The sequence below is a fragment of the Microcebus murinus genome, chromosome 1, assembly GCF_040939455.1.
Source record: "Microcebus murinus isolate Inina chromosome 1, M.murinus_Inina_mat1.0, whole genome shotgun sequence".
NCBI classification, from domain to species: Eukaryota; Metazoa; Chordata; class Mammalia; order Primates; family Cheirogaleidae; genus Microcebus; species Microcebus murinus.
In genome coordinates this window covers 114,267,030-114,284,305 of record NC_134104.1, presented here as the reverse complement: position 1 = coordinate 114,284,305, position 17,276 = coordinate 114,267,030, and the positions used below count along the sequence as shown (strand labels likewise).

Sequence of the window (17,276 nt, the reverse complement as noted above, 5' to 3'; positions counted from 1 at the left end):
TCAGATTTATCTTTCCCCTTTTAAACATTTACTGAATCAAGGGCCAAATACCAGATACTGGAAATATACAGATAATTAAAACAGTTCTTGCTCTCAGAGAGCTTAAAGTATCACCCCGGGAAGCAAACAGGAGCAGATGTTATTCACTGTGGTAAGTGCAGTGCCCAGGGCAATACAGGAACAGAAGAGAGACAGCTTCTTTACTTCTGGATCTACAAAATGATATATGGCTTTTTTAGTCATTTTCTATGTCAAATAATTTTTTCTTGTGATTATATTTGGAAAATATAGCACAGTCATCAGCAGCCATTATTAGCCACTGGTAACATTCTTTATTTTTCTTGTTTAATATTTCCAAGCAAAAATATATTTAATATATTTTTACATGGCTGAGATCCCTTTTATAGGAACTCATTTTAAAATATACTGTTTTCAGTTCTATTTTTTTCATTTCAGCAAAAATTCTATAAATAAACTTTTTTTTTTTTTTTTTTTTTTTTTGCTATGTAACGATTTTTTTTTTAATTATTTTTTTTTATTTTGGCATATTATGGGGGTACAGATTTTAAGGTTTCAATAAATGCCCATTTCCCCCCCTCCCCCCAAAAGTCTGAGTCTCCATCATGACCATCCCCCAGATGGTGCACATCTCACTCACTATGTATGTATATACCTGCCCCCCTCATAGGGTATAGGGTATAAATAAACTTTTTAATAGATGATTCACTATGTTATTACATTGAGTAAATGCTCCATAATTTCCTTAATCATTTCTCCCTGGGGTGTCTAAATTTAGCTCTTAGGATATAAATAAAATTTGAGCATACATATTTTCTTTCTTTAATTGGATTTTTATATAATTTTACCACTCGTTTAAACTTTTGAATTTGAAACTAAAGACACTGAATGATGGCAAAACATTTTTCTTTCTACTTTGAGGGAAAAAAAATTATTTTGCATCTGTTTCTGAAACCCAATATTGACTTTTGGTTTATAAACTGTTTTATTTTTCTCAAAGGGATTTTAATATAACCTTAAAATAGTTTGCAGTAGTGCTACTCTTAATTCTGCATCTTTGAAGGGCAAGCCTGTTTGATAACCAGGGAATTAATAAAGTCTACTTTTTTAATTGGTTAACTTCTCATTTTAGTGGAAAGAGAGAAACCTTCGGATCTCAATATTTTAGGCTACATGTAATAAACCTACAATTTACGTTTATGAATCAAATGAGTAACTGATGAACAACTAATGGTCTACATACAAGTTATTCAGGATATATTTCAGAATGAAATTACTTCTAAGTTACATAAATGAAGAATTCATTAAAATACTATTATATTTAAAATCAATTGATATGGTTTTACTTGAGCTGGAGCCTAAAATACTATAGGTGATGTGTTCCCAGTGAAGAAAATGAAATTATGTTTATAAATATCAGTATTATTGATGAAGAATGAGGTAATGTACTAAATTATAAAAGGAAGTTATGAGAGTTAGAGTAACCTGCACTGGGAGTTATAGATAATAAATTCCCCCCACTGGACCCTGGAAATATATGCCTCCGTCACCCTGTTTGAGGATCTGTTTTCTGTTATCGTACCTTATGCCCAGAAACATGGAGATACTTTGTGTGTGTGTGTGTGTGTGTGTTCTAAGACATGGTGTCTCTCTGTTCTAGTTGTACCTTTTTTTTTTAATGGCTTTTGCATGTTTTTGACCATGAGCTAGCGAATAAAGACATTGTTTAACGAATACTCATATCAGAGTAGTCACCTGATGTGTAGAGTAGCCCCAGCTTTTCTTTACAATGAAATTAAAAAAAATAGTAATCTGTTCTTGAAGACTTATCAGTTTAGGTGTATTAAAGCTATAGATAGCATTAAGAATGTATTTGTAAAAGTATGCTTTTTATTTCTTTTCATAGCCTCTTCTAGAAAACAAACTTAAAGCATTCAGTATTGGAAAAATGAGTACAGCTAAGCGAACTTTAAGTAAGAAGGAACAGGAAGAATTAAAGAAAAAGGTAATGTTTAACATGTATTTTGAATTGTCCTGGAAATGAATGTGTCTAAGGGGAAGTAAGTGTATAGGCAGTAGAGAAATGTTTCCCAAAGATTCTTTGCATTTAGGATATTCTCGGATCCACCTCCAAGTTAAATCTATAACACAAGGTATATTCCAAGATGTCTAGCTTCTATCCTTGTCTTCCCCACCCTGTTTCAATTTTTCTAATAATTTTGATTATTTTCTGGTCTGTTGTTTTTGTATGAGAGTGCATATGTGTATACACACATACCGTGCCTACGTTGTACTCTATATAGCATGCTATGGGTCATGGAATAATGCTGTCATTAGATGAATGATAGCATGTTATATACCATACACTTTTTTCTCCCTTGCTTTTTTAATGTATCATATCTTGGAGATTACTTTAAGTATATAGAAATTTTTTTTGTTTTTTTAAATAGCTATAGATATGCAATAGTTTATTCAACTAAAATCCTGTTGAGGTCATTGGAGTTTTTGCCATTACAAATAATGTTGTTATGGATATAGTTTTATGGATATGTTTTTGAATTTTTTGCTAGTATATCTTTGGGAGATACATATCTCTCCCAAATATTTATATGTGTGATGGGGTTTTTTTTTTTTTTTTTTTTTTTTTTTTTTTGGGAAACAGTCTTACTCTGTTTCCCAGGCTAGAGTAAAGTGGCATCATCATAGCTCAACTCAAATTCATGAGCTCAGGCGATCCTACTGCCTCAGCCTCCTGAGTAGCTGGGACTACAGGGGAGTGACCACACCTGGCTAATTTTTCTGTTTTTTGTAGAGATGGGATCTTGCTCAGGCTGGTCTTGAACTTCTGAGTTCAAGTGATCTTCTTGCCTTAGTCTGCCAAAGTGGTAGGATTACAGGCGTGAGCCACCATGCCCAGCCTGTAATATATTTGTTTTGTTTTGTTTTTTGAGACAGACTCTCACTCTGTTGCCCGGGCTAGAGTACCCTGGCATCAGCCTAGCTCACAGCAACCTCAAACTCCTGGGCTCAAGCAGTCCTTCTGTCTCAGCCTCCCGAGTAGCTGGGACTACAGGCATGCACCACCATGCCCGACTAATTTTTTCTATATATTTTTAGTTGTCCAGATAATTTCTTTCTATTTTTAGTAGAGAAGGTGTCCCACTCTTGCTCAGGCTGGTTTCGAACTCCTGACCTCGAGCAATCCTCCCGCCTCTGCCTCCCAGAGTGTTAGGATTACAGGCGTGAGCCACCATGCCTGGCCTAATATATTCTTATAAGTGAAATTACTGGGTTGAATGGCAAATGCACAAAAGGTAGTTTTTCCATATTTGTTATATTGTCAAATTGCTCTCTAGGTACTAGGGACATTTTGTATTCTGCACTATGAGTGGTTGTTTCTCCATAGTGCTGCTAATAAAGGATAGTATCGAAGGAGTTTTGCCCATCTGCTAGGTGAAAAACGGTATTTTTGTGGTTTTAAATATGCATTTCTCTTATGAGTAAAGTTGATAGTTTTTCTTAAGTTTGTTTCTATGAACTGTCTGCTCATATCTAAGCCATTTTTTTCTGTGAGTTATATTAACACTTTGTTACACAAGATACAGTTTTTCCCCCCAGTTTGTCAATTATCTTTTGTTTCTGTTTTTTTTTCCCAAGCAAAAACTGTTGTTTATGTAATCATATTTATCGATCTTTCCCTATGATTTCTGGTTTTTCAGTTTTTCCAACTACCAGCTTGTAGAGGAATTTTCTCATGTATTCTTCTAGTATTTATATGGTTTCATTTTTAAGAAGATCCAGTTCATTTGCAGTTTATTTTGGTATATGGTGTAGAGAATAGATTAATTTTTATCTTTTTTGAATAATTATCTCAACATCATTTATAGAAAGTTTATCTAGTTGTCACTGATTTGATATGCCCCTTTTATTGAACACTGAATTCCCATATGCTCTTGGGTTTTCTTCTTTTTTTTCCTGTTGTGTTCTATTAGCCTTTCTTTTCATACATGTTTTGGAAACATTTAAAGTATCTATAATTGAAAACATCAAGGTTCTTCTGACCTTTTTTTCTTTAATGCCACCTGTCAGGAGTAGATTTTGCTGCTTCAACTTCTGTAATACTCATGTTTTCAGTGGTTTAAAAAGAAGTCTTTATATTCACTGAATTAAATCCTCATGCCTTGGAAACTTCATAAACATTAATAGCATAGTATGTCTTCTTATAATCATTTGTCATACAATTGGCTCTTGAATTGCCCCTAGACAAAATTACTTGTTAACCTGTATTTAGTGGGTTCTTTTCTAGTTCTGCAAATTGCTAGTGAAGAGCAAAGCCTCTTTTGGTTTCAGTGTTAATCAATGTCTAATATCTGCTAAGGATTAGATGTCATTATTTATTAGGATGGCTTAACTTGGGAAGGGAGGAGTTTCATCTACTTTATTCCTAGATGAATTTAATCCTGTATACATTAGTAATTTTTATATTATGTGATATCAATATTTTCATGTGTTCTTAGGAGGATGAAAAGGCAGCTGCCGAGATTTATGAGGAATTTCTTGCTGCTTTTGAAGGAAGTGATGGTAATAAAGTTAAAACCTTTGTGCGAGGAGGTGTCGTTAATGCAGCTAAAGGTAGGTGTGAATATTATAGTCCTTGAGCAAACTTCATCTTGGTTGAATGACTGCAGGTAGATAGTTATGGAATGTTTGATTGCTTTTGAATTTCATGTTTTCTTTCAATTAGCACCCTCTAGTGGTTATATAAATTAGCAAAGTAAATTAGTATAAATTAATGATATTGAAGCCAGATAACTTTTGAACATATTTAGTCTCTTTGAAGTTTAAAGATAGCAGAGTACTTTGCAAGAATTTTATACTTTTACTGTAGAATGATTAAGTTAGTGTTACTGATGATAAGGTGGTAATGTTTGAATTTAATCTTTATACTAAAAGCATTTTACTAATTTTGCTTATTTTTAAGTGAAGATAACAATCGGATAATATGAAGTTAGTTTTAAAACTTACTATTTTAAATTTCAGAAGAGCATGAAACAGATGAAAAAAGAGGTAAAATCTATAAACCATCTTCAAGATTTGCAGATCAAAAAAATCCTCCAAATCAGTCTTCCAATGAAAGACCACCATCTCTTCTTGTGATAGAAACCAAAAAACCTGTAAGTCATACTTAAAAAATTGACCATTTATGTTCAGAGATGATACTGTCAATGATCCTTTTAGTATGTCCACTGTAAACAGGACTTTGGTTTTTAATTTTTGATTTTTTAGGGGATAGATGTTGAGTTTTGATAACTTTCTAACCCAGCAATTTGCTTAGGTGAGTGATATTAAATTAGAGTGGAACATGTAGATAATACTCTTATTATGCTTTTTAAACAATAAACATTTGCTGCTGTTATGCTCATAGTATATTGTAAGTCAAAAATTCACTGTATTTTGAGTATAATTGTAAAACAATGGGGTTGTCTCTTTAAACAATTCCAAACTGAGATATTTATATTATTAGCATGTGTAGTGTGTGTTTTCAGAACATTTTTTAATTATGTTGGTACTTTTAGAAGAGGGATTCCAAAAGGAGTTTAAGAAGCAATTTTAAAAAAGAGATTCCAAAGATGTTATTCATTGTTTCAGTAATTCATATTCTCCAAAGGTGATTACTTTGAAGAGTACATAATTTTGGTAGTTTTTTGTGACAGTTACTTTACATGGCAGTTCACTTATTTTATGTTCATTAATTTTCCCCTCAGTAGTCAGGCCTAAGTATTATTTGCCTTTGGGAGGATAAAGTTACTGGCTCCTTTAAGACTACTAGTTGTCCTCTAATTGTTTATTTGTTTTAACAGTTTAACTGTTATTTTCGGAGAAGAGGGCTAGAAGTCCAATGATAACAAGCATTCTTTCTTTTCAGTTTAAATAGAACATATAATTGGCATTGAAATAATGATTTAAAAATGGTCTTATTGAAACAACTAGTTTTTGCTTAACCTTCTTTTGTTTGAAGTATAACTTGTTATATCCTTCATAGCCACTGAAGAAAGGGGAGAAAGAAAAGAAAAAAAGCAATTTGGAACTCTTCAAGGAAGAATTAAAACAGTAAGTTTTATAGTATGGAGAATAACTACCATAGGGATATTGAGCTGATACATACAGATGCAGGTATGAAGAGTGTACTGTACTATTTAGTTGTTATTAACCAGCTTGCCATGAGGTTGTTTTAGATATTATAATGATACTTTGTGGGGCATGTTTGAAATTGAATTAGCATTTATCCCAGCATCTAGGTTGTTTGCATTATGTAGATTCACTTCAATTGATGTATCTAATGTCTAGAGTCCTGTTTGCAGTGGAAACAGTGAGAGGCAGTCAGATTTAGCAGGAAACCACAAATTCACTGGTTTTTGTGTTGAATTTCTTCCTCACCTTAAAAGTGGGCTTATAGTCCATTACTGGTGTGATATAATTAGAAATTTGCTCATGGTTCTGTTATAGCTGAGGGATTCTCTAATCTTGGTTATCAGTATTGGTGTTTTGGTGTTTAATTATAGATATTTCATGTTATTCTAAGGTGGTACCTCAATAAGCTCTAACCTTACTAAATATGAACAAACAAATTTTGGCTAATTTTTAGTGATTCTAAATATTTTCAACAGAATTCAAGAAGAGCGTGATGAGAGACATAAAACAAAAGGCAGGTTAAGTCGATTTGAGCCTCCTCAGTCAGATTCTGATGGTCAGCGTCGTTCTAGTAAGTGGCATTTATTTTAATGTGTTTATTTCTGATTGATTACAGTAATCATCCCATACTGTATTCTTGAGGGGTATGTTCTAAGACCCTCAGTGGATGTTTGAAACTGGCTAGTACTGAACCCTATATATACTATGTTTTTCCCTATACATACATACATCTGATAAAGTTTAATTTATAATTAGGTATAGTAAGATTAATAGTAATATAGAACAGTTGTAATAACACACTGTAGTAAAAGCTATGTGGATGTAGTCTCTTTCTCTCTCTCAAAATATCTTATACTGTGCCACAGGCAACAGAAACTGTAGAAAGCAAAGCCTCGGATAAAGGGGGGACTGCTGTATTCTCAAAACTAAAAATTGTTTTCTTTTCTTCCCTTTAAGTGGACGCGCCTTCAAGAAGAAATAGATCATCTGGTGGTAATACAGTTTTTTGCTTTTTTTAATGATCAAGAAATTGTCCAAACTTTATATTTTGCAGATTGTAATTTTTTTTGTTCTTTTTGCCCTAGTTCTTGATGATTATGCACCTGGCTCACATGATGTAGGAGATCCAAGCACTACTAATTTATACCTTGGAAACATTAATCCACAGGTAATATTGGTAAAGTACAATGAATGTTGGCTTGTATGCTTTATGCTTTTGGAAGAAAGCTACTTTGTCAGTTAATAAAAAAATCATCAAGATTCGGAAGTTGGAAAACCTGATGGAATTAGATAGTCTCTAAAATTATCTTGTAAACTTGAGACTGACTCGTATGGCTCAAATTATCTTGCTACAGATTCTTAAGAGCTTGTCTCCTCTATCAGTAGCTGAACTGTACTCTGAATTTAAAGTGTTTTACTAGGAACCGTTTTTATTATTTATCAAATCAGGGTATGATCAGTGATAATCTTTAGAGACTACTCACTTTTGATGCATAACTTGTTTCCTTATGGAGTCCTTTTTTTTCTCTTCAGACTAGTATTTGTGCTTTTGTCTTTTGTCTTTTAATTCTTTTCCTGATTGAGTGCAGTTAATTATGGGGGATATAGTGATTGTTACACATAATATACCCTTTTTAAAAATCATATATGTTTTGGGCCTTATTGCATATTTACTGTTTACTATTTTGTCTGCTCTTAATTACATTGGTAGTTGGAAAAAGAAAAGATGATTATATCCTTTTTTTCTTTTGTTATCAACAGTTATTTCCTCCTTAACTTAAGTATGCTAAACACTCCTACTTGAAAAATGCTGTTAAATGCCCAAATACTATCGCTGTAGAACAGCTTCTTTATATCCCAGAACCTTAAAACAGGAAGAGGGGAAGTAAAAGTGAGTTTTGATTTCTCCAGCTTCCCCACCCTGGTATCTTATTTAAGTAAAACAGAATGTTTCTGGTATGAAAAGATTTATGAATGTCCCATGAGGGCAAGATTTTACCTGTGGAGAATTCCTGGTACTTGAATGGAAAATTTATTTTAGTGTTACTATATTGTTTTTCATTTTGGAAAAACTTCATTTTCTTGTGCATTGAATTTTTTTCTTTTCCTGTTTTTGCATACTAAAAACTCCTATGGCTTTTAACAGATGAATGAAGAAATGCTGTGCCAAGAATTTGGAAGATTTGGACCATTAGCCAGTGTGAAAATTATGTGGCCTAGAACTGATGAAGAAAGAGCAAGAGAGAGAAATTGTGGCTTTGTGGCCTTTATGAATAGAAGAGATGCTGAAAGAGCTTTAAAAAATTTAAATGGTAAGGAAGTTTTTTTGTTCATTTGTAGAATTTAGACATTTCTTTGGTTCAGCAAAGTATTTATAAAACCTCCAGGAAGGAAATAGACCTGAAATGGAGAGGTTAATAATGAAACTTAACTCATATCACCAGAAATATTTTCTTTTTATAGTTATCAAAGTGACCTTTCTTTTCTTTCTTGTAGGAAAAATGATTATGTCTTTTGAAATGAAGTTAGGTTGGGGTAAAGCTGTACCTATTCCTCCACATCCAATATATATTCCGCCTTCTATGATGGAACATACACTTCCCCCGCCTCCATCCGGACTGCCTTTTAATGCGCAGCCTAGAGAGCGGTTAAAAAACCCCAATGCTCCCATGTTACCGCCACCTAAAAACAAGGAGGATTTTGAGAAGGTAATTAAAAAAATGTACATAGGGCCGCATCTAATTTGTAAATACTAAATCTGTGGTAGTATTTCTTTTCAACAATTTTATAGAGAATGTGTGTGTAATTCTGTTTGACAACTCTTAAAAGAAATAAGTAGATGTGTTCCCTGCCTTAGCCCATGGAAAACCCTGTATTGAAATACTAGGTCATATTTTTATTTGTGGTTACCATTCCTTTTTTGATCACTTGTTAAGTTTTTTTTTCCTTTGTCCAGTGTTGTATCCAGGTTTACTTAAGTACAGTATCTAAATTTACTTTGTTCTGAGAAAGTGATACTTTGTATTTGGTTAAGTGACATTTCAATTAGAAAGAGTTCCTAAATAGTTAAAATTGTTTGGATGGCAGCTAGCTAATTTAGTTCTCAAGGTCTGAGGTATTAGAATATTTGAGAGCATGTGTGGTTTTTAAAAAACGGTTAACAAGGCCGGGCGTGGTGGCTCACGCCTGTAATCCTAGCATTCTGGGAGGCCGAGGCGGGTGGATCACTTGAGCTCAGGAGTTTGATACCAGCCCGAGCAAGAGCGAGACCCCGTCTCTACTAAAAACAGAAAAATTAGCCGGGCGTTGTGGCGTGCGCCTGTAGTCCCAGCTACTTGGGAGGCTGAGGCAGGAGGATCGCTTGAGTCCAGGAGTTTGAGATTGCAGTGAGCTGTGATGTTGCTACTGCACTCTAGCTGGGGTGACAGAGCGAGACTCTGTCTCCAAAAAAAAAAAAACAAAAATGGTTAACTAATCTAGTAAAAGCAAAGGGTGAGTATTTTCTTTTTAATAAACGTAAGACCAACTTAATTTCAAGTTAAAAGAATGTGTTGGTTCTATTATGAATTAATTACACTTAAAATGACAGGGCTGGTTTTAAAGGCTTGGGAACAAAGTAGCAAACTGTATGGTCAGAGGCAAACAGTTAATTATTTCACAAATTAAAATCTTTATCTGATAATTCTCAGTGTAGTACCTATTTCAGTGCATTGATGTGCATTCTGGCAGGAATGTTCTGATTCTTTGCATTTGGTGAACATTTATTGTTCACTGAACACATCCATTTGCATTTATGTAATTGCTTAGTGTATAATTACTTCAAATGCAGTGATTGCCTGCAAAACTTGTGATTAGATGTGTAGTATTTTCAATGCATATGTATATTTTTGCTTGTTACTTGTTAACAATACTCACATATTCTATGTTTATTATCTGATGTGACTTCATATACAGACTCTGTCGCAAGCCATAGTCAAAGTGGTTATCCCAACAGAAAGGTACATGTTTTTCTTTATTATTACTGATCTAAATATAGACAATATCCCCTTCTGAATTAAAAAAAAATGGTGTTGAGGAAAAGGTAATATCTTGACTGAGCAATGGTTCCTTCCCAGTACTTTTTGGGGGGGATATGTGAAATTTAACTAACTTTAGTATACTTTGCAATGTTGTGTCATTATTGTTTTCATTTTTATTGTTATCAATGAAGGGAATTTTGATAGCTTGAGTAGTTAGAATGTGTTTATTAGCTTTAATTTGGAGTTGTTGGTTTAGACTATTGTCATGGGAAAATAGTTGTCTTAAAACATATCTTAAATTTTAAATAATATTACAGTTTGACCCAATCTGTTATTTTTTTCTTGTTTTCTGAATTATCTGCATTTAATGTATAACCTTGGTTTGAGTTTTCGTTACTGAAGGCATAGCTTGATTTTTTTTTTCCAATTGATTTTAAGAAGAAATTCCTATTACTTTCATGAACACTGGAGTCCATACTAGAAATTTTTTTCATGATTAACAAAGGTGTTTGGAGTTCTTTTATTTTTCTTTCTTCCTTTTTTTTTTTAATTTTTCAACATACTGTTAAAACAGAAGAATTCATGCTCTAGGTGTGCTCTTGCTCAGTCAAGCTAAGCCTTTTCCCAAACACAGGAACACAACACTGGTTGAATAATAAATGAACACAAAAGAATTCCAAATTCTCTTTGACATTGGCCTTGGTGAGCAACACCAGCTGAACTGTCTGCGGCAGCGGGGGACCAGGAAAACATCATGGGATGGATTGGGAAAGTATACAGTTTTTGACCAGACATTGGTACGATCGACTCCAATAAATGTGGTTTTATTATAACTGAGAGACAATTTTTTGTTTTTTTTTTTGTTGTTGTTGCCCAGAATAAGATAATTACCATTTTAAAATAAAATAATGCACTTTAAGTATATCATCTTTTTGTACTACACTGCTTTGTTCTGATAGAAAAGTCACCATTTTTTAAAATAAGACATTAAACACACTGCCCTTAAGGAAGAAGAGTGTGATTACAATTCTTTAATAATCTTGAAGTCAAGTTAGTAACAACTAATTGTCAGATTTTGATTTTAAATAATCACATGAAACATTTAAAAAATTATTTTAAAGTTTTAATTTTCTAAAAATAGATTTTATCAGTTACAAGCCTGTTTAAAACTATAGTGTTTTTTTCTCCACTGTTAAAGCATTCACAGGGTAGTATTTCTGTAGCATTCAAAAAGCATATATCTAGTAGTAGCTTTACATGTGGCTCAGCTTATTTCTAAACAAAATTTTGAGTATACATTTTACCGAAAAGTCTTAACTCACCACCATCAGAATGAATCCTTTGGCTATAAACTTGTTAAATCATTTTTCATCTATCTTAAATAGTGAAGTCAAGTTGCTTTTGACTTAATTCACACAAATTTATGATGTATAGCATTTGTCCACCTAGTTATTAGTCTAATATATTATGATTCATAAAATTTCCCTTAGCTTTAATTTGGCTTATACTAGGGGGAGTTTTGGAACTGAATCATAACTTTATGTTATCTCCCTTCAAAAGAATGTCATTAACTATTTAGATGCTGATAATACATTCTTATTTGGATATCAAGCACTGCATATTTGCAGAGTAATTAATACTTCTGTGCAAGAAAAATAGTTTTTAAAAATTACTTGATGTTTTTGGTTTTGTTTTAAAAATTTGAGGTTGAATTAGTTTTAAATGTATAGTTTCCCCTTTGTAAAGATTTAAACTGTAATATAATTTTTTGACCTCTTTTAGGCTTAAATTAATTTTTTTTCACTATACAGAAATTTTAGTGTACACTTAAGTAGGTTTGTTTGAAAACTGTGAGAAAATAATTATAGTCACAATGAGGTAGATTATTTTACTGTTCATGTACTCTGAAATAGGGCATTATAGAGCCAAAAGTCTGTTTTGTTCTATAACTATATATTTATTTATATTCTAGCAGTTAATATGAACGTAATTTGAGCTGGGAATGCTAAAGGTGTAATTTGGTGTATGCCTTGTACCAAGAGCCAATATCCTTTTGCTTTTCCCAATTGTTATTTGCCAACTCTGTATGCCGGGGGACTGGTGAAGTAAGAAATGCTTTGGAGCAGCTTGTAAATAAGCTGAACCATTTTGCCTGACACTATAATCAATGTCTAAAATTGTGTTTGGAGTCTAATAAGGAATCACATGATTTTAGGACCCAGCTTAAGACTAAAAAGCTTTCTGTGAGTCCAACCAGTGAAATGACTGGACTAAAAAGTTATGCACGTATGTTTATTTTTGGCTAAGATATTGGAAAATAGTCATAGAAAATGGGAAGGGGATCTCACCATGTCCTCCATTGTAGAATATTTTGGGAAGAGTAGGACTCCATTCACTTAAGGCTTTGGCAATATAATTTCTTCATTGATTCATACATAATATGTAGGCAGAATTATCCATGTCATGAATTGTGAACTAGTTTGAAGTGTGGTCCAAAGGGATGTTGCCTCATTAAAGGTCAGATTCAATAAAAACTCCATCTGGTATATGTGTATTAGAAAAGCACAGGAGTTGGATGGATTTTTTATTAAATCAAGCCTTAAACTTGTTAAATAGTTTTGCATTTTTATAAATTATAGTCATGGTTATAACATTTTAGTACCACCACAAAAGTGCTTGGTTTAGGAATATTTTCTTTTAAAACTGAGATAGTGTGTAAGTTTTTAGATGGCTGTAATAATACGCAAGCTCTAAGTTACTGATTTTATATATTTACAGCTTTCCAGTTAGTTGTGATTTATCATTTAATGTTTTGCTTTTGGAAAATAAAATTAAATGGCATTTAGAAAATTAAGTCTTTATTACTGTGAGGCTGTGTTGTGGTTTCCCACCCTCCCTCCACCTTTCCTTCCCTTCCCAATCCCCTACCCCCACTGCCCCACTCCCTCTTAATGCACAAGGCATTGACATATGCTCCAGGTTGCTTTTTTGGTATTAAATTCGGTATTAGCCAGCAGAATAATCTTTTTCTGCACAATTATAGTAGTTTAGGTCAAGTGTAGTTTTATATAGTGGTAGGTCTGAATCCATTTTCTTTAACTGTGTTGTTGTTGTAGGAATTTGCTCGCCCTGATACATCGAATGATAGAGTTTGTTGTACGTGAAGGGCCAATGTTTGAAGCTATGATTATGAACAGAGAAATCAACAATCCTATGTTCAGGTGTGTATTTTTAAATATTGTGGTAAAATACATGTAACTAAATTGCCATTTTAACAATTTTTGATTGTACAGTTCAGTAGCATTAAGTACATTTACATTGTTGTGCAGCTATTACCACCATCCATCTTCAGAACTTCTTTCATCTTCCAAAACTAAAACTCTGTACCCATTAAATAATAACTCTCCATTGCCCTGGTCCTCCAGTTCTTAGCAACTACCACTGTACTTTCTGTTGGTATGAATTTGATTATTCTGGGTACCTTATATGAATAGAATATTTGTCCTTTTGTGACTGGCTTGTTTCACTTAGCATAATGTCCTAAAGGTTCATCCATGTTGTAGCGTACGTGAGAATTTCCCTCTTTTTAAAGGCTGAGTAGTATTCCATTGTATGTATTTACCCTATTTTATGTTCAGGTGTGCATTTTAAAACACTTTTAATTTGGGGGGGGGATTAAAAATATTTCCAGGGATAAAGTTCTAAAAGATTAGTTTTACAATGGGATGAGAAGACAGTTTTAGTCATGATAAAGTAAAATGTACTTAGGTCAGTGTTCCATCAGATTTTGATTTAGTTAAATAACAGCATTGTTTTTTAGCATTCTCTAGGAGGAAAATACTTTTCATAGTGCTTTTCAATGAAAACTATAATGACTCTTTCATAAATGCAATTAGAGTAAAAAAAGATGAATTTTAAAGGAAATTGTTTTGGAATCTAAGACATTAATTTAAAACTTTGAAAATCACTGCTTTTGTAATTATACATTGGGAAAATCTCTCTGTTGCCAGCCACAGTATCTGATATATGAATGTTCAATAAAAATGATCCTAAGACTCAGCAAGATGTATGCCCTTGGAGTATTAATGTCAGTCACTAAGGCAGTCTAGGGCAGGGCAAAGTAGGGGATAGGTAGTGAGCAGGTGGCAATGTGGGAGAATTTCTTTTCAGGGGGGGTCTTTGCTTTCAGTTTTATTTAGAACTAAATAGGCAGATAATAGTTTTCATTTATTTATGTTTAAATGAAGATAACTCTTTACTAAACAATATGATATTTAATGTTTTTTATTTGTTTGTTTAGGTTCCTATTTGAAAACCAGACACCAGCCCATGTTTACTATAGGTGGAAGCTTTATTCTATTCTGCAGGCAAGTAGAATCAATTACTTTGTTAATTTTATTTTTTTTTTTTATTTTTTTTTTTTTTGAGACAGAGTCTCGCTTTGTTGCCCAGGCTAGAGTGAGTGCCGTGGTGTCAGCCTACCTCACAGCAACCTCAGATTCCTGGGCTCAAGTGATCCTTCTGTCTCAGCCTCCCGAGTAGCTGGGACTACAGGCATGCGCCACCATGCCTGGCTAATTTTTTCTATATATATTTTAGTTGGCCAATTAATTTCTTTCTATTTATAGTAGAGACAGGGTCTCGCTCTTGCTCAGGCTGGTTTTGAACTCCTGACCTTGAGTAATCCGCCCGCCTCGGCCTCCCAGAGTGCTAGGATTACAGGCGTGAGCCACCACGCCCCGCCTTACTTTGTTAATTTTGACTCTGAGTTATTAGACCTTTCTAATAACTTTCTGGTTGTTTATTATTAGGGAGATTCTCCAACTAAGTGGCGGACAGAAGATTTTCGTATGTTCAAAAATGGATCTTTTTGGAGGCCACCACCATTAAATCCATACCTGCATGGGATGTCAGAAGAACAAGAAACCGAAGCTTTTGTAGAGGAGCCTAGTAAAAAGGGAGCGCTTAAGGAAGAGTAAGATATTTTTCCTTTCTATTATTTATATATTCAGAAAAGTTGCCTGAATGGTTGCTTTAATTAATGGTCTTACTAAGATGTTAACCCTAAAATAAAGTGGTTTTTTTTTTTTACTTGTGAGTGTTTAAAATAATAACATCTTTCATCAGATGCTTTACAATTGTAAACATCTTGGCAAATAACAGTGTGTGTCCTATTGACCTTGACCTCTTCTTACTGATAAAATTAGTGATGATCTTCTTAAATATGGTTGACTTCTTTCTCTAATGTTAGAATACTTCAGATTCTTATAGAAATTATTTGGGGACCATTAGTATTCTTTGAATGCAGCATAAAGGAAAAATTACTGGATGGCTAGTGGGATAAAATGTTGACTATGAAAAGCCTCTGCAGAGAGTTGCAGTGAGCTGCAACTCACGGAAATGGCTACCACGGAAGCATATGATGGTATTAGTGCTCACTTAGCACTGATACAGTGCAGTTGGCATGGTTTAAGAAGCAGAAACTTACTTACTAAGTGTTTAGAAAACATTCTATATACCTCATGGGAAAAAATTGGCTGAATTTTTAGAATGAATTTTTAAAATTCTACATTTTATTGTGTTTATTGCATTTCACTGACATTTTGTTTTTTACAAATTGAAGGTTGTGGCAACCGTATCTTGATTAAGTTGCTTGGTGCCATTTTTCCAGCAACATGTGCTCACTGTCTCACGTTTTGATAATTCTCACAATACTTCAGATCTTTTCATTATTATATATCTTTTATGGTGATCTGTGATCAGCGATCTTTGATATTACTATTGTAATTAGAAGATCAAACCAGCCATAACATTCTAGAGCAAGGCCCTAACTCTGTTTGATTTTCTGAAGCTAAGAGGTGGGTGAGGAAGCTGCAGAAGTTTGAAGCAGCAAAGGTTCATTCATGAGGTTTGAGGAAAGAAGTCTTCTCTATAACATAAAAAGTTCAAGATAAAGTGTCAAGTGCTGATGTAGAAGCTGTAGCACGTTAATCAGAAAATCTTGCTAAGGTCATTGATGGAAGGTGACTACACTGAACAACAGGTTTTCAATGTGGATGAAACAGCCTTATATTGGAAGAAGTTGGCATCTGGGACTTTTAGAGGTAGAGAGGTTAAGTCGATGCCTGGCTTCAGAGGACAGGCTGACTCTCGATAGGGGTTAATTCTAAATGTCCTAGGGCCTTTAAGGATTATTCTAAATTGACCACCTGTGCTCTCTGTAAATAGAACAACAAAGCCTGCATGACAGCACATGTGTTTACAATATGGTTTATTGCATTTTTTTGAGACAGAGTCTTGCTCTGTTGCCTTTGGTAGAGTGCATTGGTGTCATCATAGCTCACTGCATCCTCAAACTCCTGGGCTAAAGCAGTCCTCTTGCCTTAGCGTCCGGAGTAGCTGGGACTACAGGTGTACACCATGATGTCTGGCTAATTTTTCTATTTTTAGTAGAGATGGGTTCTCACTTTTGTTCAAGCTGGTCTCAAACTTCTGAGTTCAAGCAGTCCTCCCACCTCAGCCTCCTAGAGTGCTAGGATTACCCAGGCCTGAGGCACCACGCTTGACTATTTACAGACTATTTTAAGCCTACTTGTTAAGACCTGCTGCTCAGAAAAAACGTGCTTTCAATTACTACTGCTCATTGACAATGTATTGACAATTGACTACCACCCTGATCAGTCAGCAGCCATCAACATCTGAGGCAAGACCCTCCACCAGCAAAAAAAGATTAAGACTTGCTGAAGGCTCAAATGATTGTTAGCTTTTTTTTTAACAATAAAGTATTTTAAAAATAAGATTTATACATTGTTTTTGGAGATATACTGCTCTTACACACTTCATAGATTACAGTATAGTATAAATACGACTTTTATATGCACTGGGAAACCAAAAAATTTGTATGGCTCACTTTATTACAATATTTGCTTTATTGCGATGGTCTGGAAGCAAACTTACAGTCTCTCCAAGATATGCGTGTTACTTCACTGTGGGTATGTTACTTCACTGGGTAGTCTTTAAATTGTAATACTTGTTGATATATTGTTT

At 33.8% G+C, this 17,276-nt stretch overlaps 1 protein-coding gene across 3 annotated transcripts in view; it reads left to right on the top strand.

The window, feature by feature from the left end:
* U2SURP (U2 snRNP associated SURP domain containing) overlaps window positions 1-17,276 on the top strand; it is an 85,144-nt gene that overhangs the window by 43,862 nt on the left and 24,006 nt on the right. Inside the window, exons 5-17 of one of the 3 annotated variants that reach the window (XM_012762386.2) lie at window positions 1,925-2,023; window positions 4,536-4,650; window positions 5,059-5,192; window positions 6,062-6,129; window positions 6,687-6,781; window positions 7,168-7,200; window positions 7,296-7,378; window positions 8,357-8,522; window positions 8,707-8,918; window positions 10,165-10,208; window positions 13,346-13,450; window positions 14,530-14,596; window positions 15,041-15,204. In XM_012762386.2, the coding sequence (XP_012617840.1) occupies window positions 1,925-2,023; window positions 4,536-4,650; window positions 5,059-5,192; window positions 6,062-6,129; window positions 6,687-6,781; window positions 7,168-7,200; window positions 7,296-7,378; window positions 8,357-8,522; window positions 8,707-8,918; window positions 10,165-10,208; window positions 13,346-13,450; window positions 14,530-14,596; window positions 15,041-15,204 (1,385 nt within the window). Of the gene's footprint in view, window positions 1-1,924; window positions 2,024-4,535; window positions 4,651-5,058; window positions 5,193-6,061; window positions 6,130-6,686; window positions 6,782-7,167; window positions 7,204-7,295; window positions 7,379-8,356; window positions 8,523-8,706; window positions 8,919-10,164; window positions 10,209-13,345; window positions 13,451-14,529; window positions 14,597-15,040; window positions 15,205-17,276 lie in introns of those variants that run through there. The other 2 variants (XM_076004888.1, XM_076004894.1) reach the window with 2 other exon arrangements.